Source organism: Crocuta crocuta, unplaced genomic scaffold (assembly GCF_008692635.1).
Source record: "Crocuta crocuta isolate KB4526 unplaced genomic scaffold, BGI_CrCroc_1.0 scaffold92, whole genome shotgun sequence".
Lineage (NCBI taxonomy): Eukaryota > Metazoa > Chordata > Mammalia > Carnivora > Hyaenidae > Crocuta > Crocuta crocuta.
Window position 1 is genome coordinate 261738 of NW_027528804.1, and position 9235 is coordinate 270972.

At 43.6% G+C, this 9235-nt stretch overlaps 1 protein-coding gene across 1 annotated transcript in view; it reads left to right on the forward strand.

The window, feature by feature from the left end:
• DAPP1 (dual adaptor of phosphotyrosine and 3-phosphoinositides 1) overlaps window positions 1–9235 on the forward strand; it is a 50632-nt gene that overhangs the window by 36519 nt on the left and 4878 nt on the right. The window contains exons 4-6 of the mRNA XM_077755727.1: window positions 1084–1214; window positions 6767–6814; window positions 8074–8136. Of these exons, the coding sequence (XP_077611853.1) occupies window positions 1084–1214; window positions 6767–6814; window positions 8074–8136 (242 nt within the window). The remainder of the gene's footprint in view (window positions 1–1083; window positions 1215–6766; window positions 6815–8073; window positions 8137–9235) is intronic.

Sequence of the window (9235 nt, forward strand, 5' to 3'; positions counted from 1 at the left end):
CCCCCCCCCCACACACACCATGTTTAGTATAATCTCTGTCTTGCCTTTACAAGACCCAGTGAGATAAAAAGCAAGAAGCCTTTTGGGGAAAAAAACCCTTGACTTACTCTTTTTGTAAAATATCTCATTCCTGCTGGGCTGGTTGATTGGGGAAGGGAAGGGTGTAGAGGGGGGAAGGTCAGAAACGTGGTGTCAGAAGGGCTCTCAGCTCCAGCGTGCCATGCCCAAGGCCCCAAAGACTGGCCCCTGTTGAAGCCCTTTTGCTGCCCAATCCCCTCCTCCAGATGGAAGTGAAGGCAATCACACATAAGCCAGTTCAGGTCAAGTTCACTTGAGGAAAAGGCAAAAGCTTCACATAGCTTATTTTGTTAAGTGGGTGGCAGGAGACAGTGGGCAAAATGCTATGAGTCCCACTTTTTTGAGATCCACTGATTTGTTACCAAGTTTGTTCTGAAACTAGCGAGACATAAGGTCTATGGACTAAATCCTCCCATGCCCCGGTGCATTTACTGGGTTTTGCCCTCATGGCTTTATTTTTATTTTATTTATTTATTTTTTTTGAGGTGATATAATTTCTTTCTTTTTTTTTTACAAATAGTTTATTGTCAAATTAGTTTCCACATAACACCCAGTGCTCATCCCCNATGGCTTTATTAAAGCCTGCCCGGTAAACCTCCAGGGACAGCTTAAGGGCTGGGTCCACATCGTCCCCTCTACGAAAGCTTTTATGAAGTGTTCCCTAGGAGGGATCTTCCGGGGTCCGGGGACCACCAGCATGCTTTGTCCACCCCTCTGACACTGGCTTTGTCACCCTGTTTGTGCCTACAACTGCCTGTTAAGTGACATCCCATGCTGGATCCATCTGAGCACTAGGAGTATGGAAACCCTTGCATCATCCGTTATGACTGCAGCGTCCAGCTTAAGTGCCTGGCACAAACTTGGTACTCGATACATGTCTAGAAACGAGTGAGTGAATAGGTAAAAAAACACGAGACTGACATCCAGCCAGAGTTATCTGGTCATTAACATTTGGACCTTCTTTCTGGGGCTCCTCTTTGATTATGTTCTTTTATCTTCATCCAGGCACTCTGATTGTTCTGAAACATCCTTATCCAAGGAAAGTGGAGGAACCTTCCATTTACGAATCCGTCCGGGTTCACACAGCAATGCAGACAGGAAGAACGGAAAATGACCTTGTGCCCACTGCACCTTCTGTAAGTGGCCCTCCATGGGACTGCAGCACTTTCACTGTCTAAACGTGGTCATGTGCAGTAAGAGTTAGATAGTTTTATATATTTTTTAAATGTTTATTTTTGTGTGTGTGCACAGAAGAGAGAGAAGGGGAGAGAATCCCAACCAGGCTCCACACTGTAAGCACAGAGACTGATGTGGGGCTCGAACTCATGTACCGTGAGATCATGACCTGAGCCGAAGTTGAAGACTTAACTGACTGTGCCAACCAGGTACACTGAGTTAGGTAGTTTTAAAGGGATGTTTGTTCAAATAAAAATTCTAACCTGTGATGTAAAACCTGGAAAGGAACATAAGGGTTGAAGTCCATAACTCAGTTCATCTGGTCCAACTGGCTAATCATCAAAAAATAGAATGCCATAGTAATAGGATTTTAAGTACTTTGAAAATGGCACTTAGGGACGCCTGGGTGGTTCAGTCAGTTAAGTGTCCAACTTCTGCTCAGGTCATGATCTCACAGTTCATGGATTTGGGCCCCATGTCAGGCTCTGTGCTGACAGCCCAGAGCCTGGAGCCTGCTTCAGATTCTGTCTGTCTGTCTGTCTGTCTCTCTCTCTCTGCCCCTCTCCCCTTATGCCCTCTGTCTCTCTCTCAAAAAGAAAAAAATAAACATTAGAAATAAAAAAAGAAGAAAATGGCACTTAAATTCCTCCCTTAGCTAAACAAGTTCTTGGTAGAATGGGTGAGAGATTTTGAGGTTCACATAGTTGGCTAAACTATTATTCTGCCACAAGTTTCTTATATTAAGAAAATTTGAAAGGGGCACCTAGGTAGCTTAGTCAGTTACATGTCTGACTATAGTTCAGGTCATGATCTGTGATTCATGAGTTCAAGTCCTGCATTGGGCTGTCTGCTGTCAGCACAGAGCCTGCTTTGGATCCTCTGTCCCTGTCTCTCTCTGTACCTCCTTTCTCTCTCTCTCTCTCAAAAAAAAAAAAAAAAGTAAAAAAAAAGGATGAAAAAAATTTTTTTACATCTCAAATGTCTGCAAAGGAACAATATTCCCCACTTTGACTATAAAACTCGGGGATGTTATTCTTTTCCTATTCTTTTTTTCCTCCCCTGGATGAAGGGTACAGACGGACGGACAGACAGAAAACATTTGCACTTCTTTGCAACGTGGGCCTTTGTTCAATTTCAGTGCAACAGCAGCACTCACTGCACCTCAAGTCCACTTCTGTCGCCTCTGCTTCTGAGCCATGAGCCTGCAAGGACCCCACCAAGCAGTGCTCCCCTGCCCTGTGCTCGGGCTCTCCCGTTCTTCCTCTCTTCCTGGTTTGCCAAATAAGCCCTGTATAAAGCGTCAGGATTTGTGCAGATAATAAAGAAGACAACAAATGAACCACACAGAACCAACTCTAGACAGGAACCATGACAGTTGAAAACAGTCATCCCTTGAAGGTTTTTGGCTACAAATGACAAATGTGTGGCCTCTCTGTCTCTGCAGAACTTTATCTACTCTGCCACCCCAGAGATCTTTCTTAAAAGGCGGATCGATCACCTGACCTCCCTGCTTAACCTTGGGTGTGGCCGCTGTCTTCCCTGCGCACCTGGCCCTGCTCCTCTCTCTGGCCTCACCTGTGCTCCTCTCAGGCTCACAGCCACGCGCATCCCTCTGGCTCTGCACCTTCTCCCCTCCCTGCCTCCGACACGCTGTCAACACTGCTGCTGTCCCCTCACCCTTCAGGGCTCATCACAGATCAGTGTCTCTCAGGAAGCCTCCCTGGGCCCCTCCTAGCTTTCTTGAAAATGACCCTCTTGTGCATGCAGAGCACACACGGCTCACTTTGACCCTGCCATCGTCACACCAGAGGCTAATAATAACCATCTATGCATGTGTCTGCTGTCCCCGGCAGGCTGACACTTCTCAGGACAAGAATCATACCTTGTCATCGGAGCTCTGTAGCCTAGCCTGGTTCACGGGCGTGTGTTACATTTTTGTCACTCTGCCCTATATCTACTCGAAAGTAAGCATTGTGGGAATTGGCTGAAAGGGGTATTTTAGCTTTGTTAGAGCTGGAAGAGGGAGTACCAAACCTCAGAACAAGCAAGACAGTGAAGAGTCTCAAGTCAGAAGGGACCAAAGGCCAAATCAAGTCTTACCTCCTAATCATTTTCCGGCCAACCCACCCCTCCCTGACTTTCCTCCTTATCCATCCGTACTGCGCCACTAATCGCCTCACATCTCTTTCATCATTTGTCCCGTCAAGGTGACTTCACATTCTCCTCACCTATAGCCCCACCCCGAGACCCCTGCCCAAAGTCAGTGGCGCCATATTCTAGTATTTGTCTTCTTTATCAACAGTAAATTGCAAGACCTAATCTGTAGAGCTGGCGTGAGCATGGATGTAGCTTATATAGATATAGACCTTAGATAGAAAGGGACCTCTTTAAACCAAATTCTGCCAGTCTTATGTCTCACCTTCTTTGCTCACTCCGAGTATGGGATGGATTCTCCTGCCCAGGTATCTCAGGATGACTGGACACAGGAGGTTCTGTACAATGGGGTTTTTAAAACAGTGGTGACGGATTGGTGGGGCGTGACTGCACCTCCCACTGCAGAATGACAAACCCATGAAGTCTATTGTGCATTAATGCAGACAGAAAACTGTCATCGCTTTCTAGCATCCCAGGCAGAGAGAAGAGTACAGAAACTCTGAGGTGAGAACTAAACTAAGGTGTTTTGCAGACTCGCAAGAAGATCATAATGATTGGCATGAAGAGAGCGAGAGGGAAAGGGGTGGAACATGAGATGCTTGAGGGAAGGAGGGGTTGATCGCCTACAACAGTGGAGTTCTCCAAGGGCCTGCCGCCCAGCTGAGTGGAAATTCGTGGTGCTTTGGGGCCCTTCTGGCATTGATGGGTGTCAAGAACTGAGAAGGGCCTGAGACCTCACCCTGCTTGCAAACTAACAAAGCTCTGCAGCCTCAGGGGGACTTCTGTTTGTCCCCGTTTTCCTCTAGAGGGAAACACTATTTCTATCTTCTAAGGTCGTTTGCTCAGGAGCGCCTGGGGGGCTCAGCTGGGTAAGCGTCGAACTTCAGCTCATGATCTCACAGTTTCTGAGTTCGAGCCTCATCAGGCTCCATGCCGACAGTGCAGAGGCTGCTTGGGATTCTCTCTCTCCTCCCTCTTCCCCTCTCTACTCTCCTCCCTCCTCTCTCCTCCCCCACTTGCGCTAGGGTTGTTTGTTCTGCAAGCGTATTTTGAGAATAGGTCTGGGACAAAGGGCTGGTGTCTTCCTCAGAAGACATACAGAAGCATGAGAACCCCCGAAAACTTGTTTCGTGGAAAAGGCAAGGGCCATGGAGGCTACCTATGCCCCCACACGTAGGGGAGAATCATCCTGTCCAAAATGTCAGCTGTCTTAACAATATGAAAGGCCTTATGGATAAGGTAAAGCATTTATTTTTTGTTCCAAGTGTCGAGGAGAAATTATATGAGTTTTGAGCGACATACATGAGGTTTTAATATTTTTAGGAAGCTCGTTCTCACCACTAAGTGCATGGTGGAACGTTTGGCAAAGTTGGAGTGAGGCGCACGGTGAGGGGCTGTTGGCGAAGTCCAGTGAGACAGGGGCAGGGAAAACTGGCAGTGGGAGTAAGAAGTGGTGAACGTCAGGCTGTGTTCGGAAGATAGAAGAGACGAGACTTACGGTGGGTTGAATGTGGTATGTGGCAGAGTCACAGAGGAGGCCTCCTGCGCTGTTCTCACGGCCAGGTTGGCAGGAGGGGCGGATGGGGACCCGCAGTCCTGTTTGGGCTCTGGGAAATGTGAAATACAAGTTGGTTCTGTTGGTGAAGGTTAAGGGAGATAATATATTTCAAGAGCCCGACATAGAATAAGTCCTATCTAAAATGTTAGCTTCCTGGGACACTTGGGTGGCTCAATTGGTTAAGCATCCGACTTTGGCTTGGGTCATGATCTTGCAGTTGTAGGTTCGAGCCTGGCATTGATCTCTGTGCTGACAGCTCGGAGCCTGGAGCCTGCTTCGGATTCTGAGTCTCCCTCTCTCTCTGCCCCTCACCCACTCACACTCTGTCTGTCTGTCTCTCTCAAAAATAAATACACATTAAAAATTTTTTTAATAAAATAAAATAAAATAAAATGTTAGCTTCCTGGGACATTTGAGTGGCTCAGTTGGTTAAGCATCTGAATCTTGATTTCAGCTCAGGTCATGATCTCACAATTTGCAGGTTTGAGTGCCACATCAGGCTCCACACTGGCAGCACGGAGCCTGCTTGGGATTCCCTCTCTCACTCTCTCTCTCTCTGCCCCTCTTCTGCTTTCTCTCTCTCTCTCAAAATAAATAAATAAATTTTAAAAACGTAATAATAAAATGTCAGCTTCCTTAGCTTCCCTGTTGTGGGATTCATCCTTTTTTTAATGACTCCTTCCTTCTAAAATTTCTGTTTCCTTTGCTTACACATTTTCCTCTCTTTATTCTGTTATCTTACTAATATAAGATAAATTGTGACAAAATATCCTGTAAACAATTCAGTTTCAGGGGTGCTTGGGTGGCTCAGTTGGTTAAGCGTCCGACTTCAGCTCAGGTCACGATCCCACGATGTGGGTTCGAGCCCCACATCGGGCTCTGTGCTGACGGCTAAGTCAGAGCCTGGAGCCTGTTTCAGATTCTGTGTCTCCCTCTCTCTCTGACTCTCCCCTGCTCACGCTGTCTCTCTCTCTTTCAGAAAAAACAAAGAAACCCCAAAAACATTAAAAAAAATTCAGTTTCTTCAGGAATGTATGGAGTTATAAAGTCTTCACTTTATGGTCCTTGTTTTAGGCATATTTCTATTTGCATGGTTCCCCACCGTGCCTTACATTTTTATAGGTGCTAGCTATGTATGTGATACTGTTACCCTTGAATTAATGCTACATGAATTAAGAAATGACTCGTTGTCACTTCAAGTACAAATAAATCTGCTTCCTGAAAGTCTTTTCCATGGAACAGAGGTCTGGGGGGATGGTCTGTGAAAAAGAGATACTGAGATGATGGATGATCATGTGATAAAATAAATAGGGGAAATGCTATTTCTAATGTGCCCTCTTAAAATTCACAAGACATATTGGCATAATACAGACTCTGGGAAGCAAAGAAATCTCCCTACTCAGTCCTGCATTTTCCAAATTTATTGAACCAACATCAACATATGGGTGCATGTCTTGGTGCCTAATACCCGTGCAACAAAGCAACGGTTTCACATGACACACTTTACCCAACACTGACTTTTACAAGTGATGTGATGTGGCTTACTCTTTGCAACTTGCTAACTCAAGTTAGAAGAGTCTCTCAATTGTTGTCTGTTGCTATAGGATTCCCCCAGAAAATCAAGTCTGAAAACAGTCTCTCCCCACACAGGGAGGATTTTCAAGTGCTTAGGTGAAGAACAGAAGGTGATTACTCAAAGATCAATGGCAAACTTGTGTTTCATTTTAAAATAGGACAGAAATAGACAAAAATCACCTTGCAATAGTTCTGAGCTTTACTTTGTGCTTCTCTCTTTTTCAGCTGGGCACCAAAGAGGGTTACCTCACCAAACAGGGGGGCCTGGTCAAGGTAAGGAAATGTGCTTCTGCTAGTGCGAGCCACAGAGAAAGAGAGCATGCCATGTAGGCTCAATTCTCACTTTGACATTTTTTTTAAAACATGCTTGCCTACTCATTTTGACCCAGTTGTAAATTTTTTCTGTTTCAGGAGTTGATCTTTATGACTAATATTGGTCAAAATTCTGGAAAAACACTTGACTTTTCTTTGGCAAAGTCAAATGTGTAAGAGTAGCCTGCAGTTAATACCCTCCCCCTCCCCTCAAAACCTACGGTCCTTTTAATGGGACAATCAAGGATGGAGGATGAAAGTAGCAAGTTAACTCTAGAACATTCTTCTTTTTAATTTTTTTTAACAAAGAAGTCAAAATTGTATAAAATGTTTACCCAAAAGTAGGCCCAAAACTTCACTGGCATTGATGTAACTATGTTATAATATCCCGAAGAAAACACAGTTTAGAACTTTACGAGTCTGGGGTATCCAACTGTCCCTCCATTTATGTAATTGTACCAAGAAGGCCTTCATGGAATAGATCTGCTCTTCCCTATTGCAGGAGTTGGGGCACTTACCCTTTCTCATGGGTACTGGCCTTCTTGAATTCGACGTAAATATTTGTTTATTTGCGTCTCTACCAGACTGGATGCTCCTTAAGGATAGGGGGCATTTATATTCATAGCATATCTATTTTTAAGTTCTCTGTTACTTCTTTTAACTGGACACATTGCCACCCAAGATGAGGGCTCTGTCAGTATGGAGGATTGAGGAGGTGAGGAATAGTATTTCCTGCTACCAATGCCATGGAATTCTTAGGCAAGTCTTAGAGAATTATGTGGTTTGAGGTTCCTAAACTTCAGTTTGTTAAACAGGAATCTTGGCATCATGTAAGGATTGGCTATAATATATACGAACCTCCACGTATAGTATGTAGCCCATTGTAGGTGCTCACAAAATGACATATATTCTTACTATAGAGTCAGTAAGACAGACATTTAAGGGTTTGTTACAAATCACCTTGGATATTTATGATAGACTATTTCTTCTTATTTGCTTAAGTATGTCAATATCTCTATCTTCATTATGAACTTGATACATGAAATCACTTTCGTTTTTGTAGACATTTTGAACCCTTTCTTCAGAAATGACCTGCCACAACAATATTTTATTGGATCTAATCTTTTAGATACTGTTCACATTAAAGGAAATTATCCAGTTCAAATATAGTACTCCTCTATTCAAAACCTGCATGTTTTAATGATTTTTTTTTTTCTCAGACCTGGAAAACAAGATGGTTCACATTGCACAGGAATGAGCTGAAATACTTCAAAGACCAGATGGTGAGACACATAATGCATTTGCCCTTTAAAAATCAGCTCTCTAGATGCAAGGAACATCTGCCTTTGAAATCTCTGAAATTTTCCTTATGAGTACCTGAAACATCAATAAATGATTGGAAATGTGTGTTCTTGATTCCTGACATGAGGGGAGTCTTTTTTCTTTTTAAGTAATCTTTACCCCCAACGTGGGGCTCCAACTCACGACCCCGAGATCAAGAGCTTCATGCTCCAGCCAGGTGCCTTGAGCAGAGCTCTTCTGCAAGGATGAGATGCGTGTCCCAGAAACCGCTCTCTTGAACTGCTAAGCCAGCTTCCCAGGGCACATCATTCTCTTGTTTAGGGCAATGGCTTTGTTCTCTTGCCGGGATGTATTAGTTCTGTCTGTAGCAGCTTCTCCTTTTATTAAAGCATGTCCGTTTCCCATGCCCATTTCATGAAGCCAGTTTGAAGTTATTTTATTTCTTCTCATTTTCCCTACACTGAATTTCTGAGGAAGTAGAAGTTTAAAAACATGAAAGAAAAACATGACTCCCTTCTATGATTAAAATCCATCCCCGCTAAAGACAAATGTCGTATGACTTCCCTCATATGAGGACTTTAAGATACAAAACAGATGAACATAAGGGAAGGGAAGCAAAAAATAATATAAAAACAGGGAGGGGGACAAAACGTAAGAGACTCTTGATTATGGAGAACACGCAAAAGGTTGCTGGGGGGGTTGTGGGAGGGGGGATGGGCTAAATGGGTAAGGGGCATTAAGGAATCTATTCTTGAAATCATTGGTGCACCATTTGCTAACTAACTTGGATGTAAATTAAAAATAAATTATTAATTAAAAATTAAATTAAAAAAATTTAAAAATCCTACCTCACCAAATTTAAATTGATGAAGACAATCTCTTCCTAAATTTCAGTTTCATGAATAGCCAATCCCCAAACCAAGGGTTATGACTTCCCTTAGGAAGGTTCTCTATCATCAGTCCCCTTAGTGAAAGTAAAGATTTTTAGAGAGATAAATGATGGACAAATTTGTGTGTCTTATTGTGATGACATATAGGTTGATATTTTCCTTTTTTTTTTTTTTTTTAAGTCACCATCAC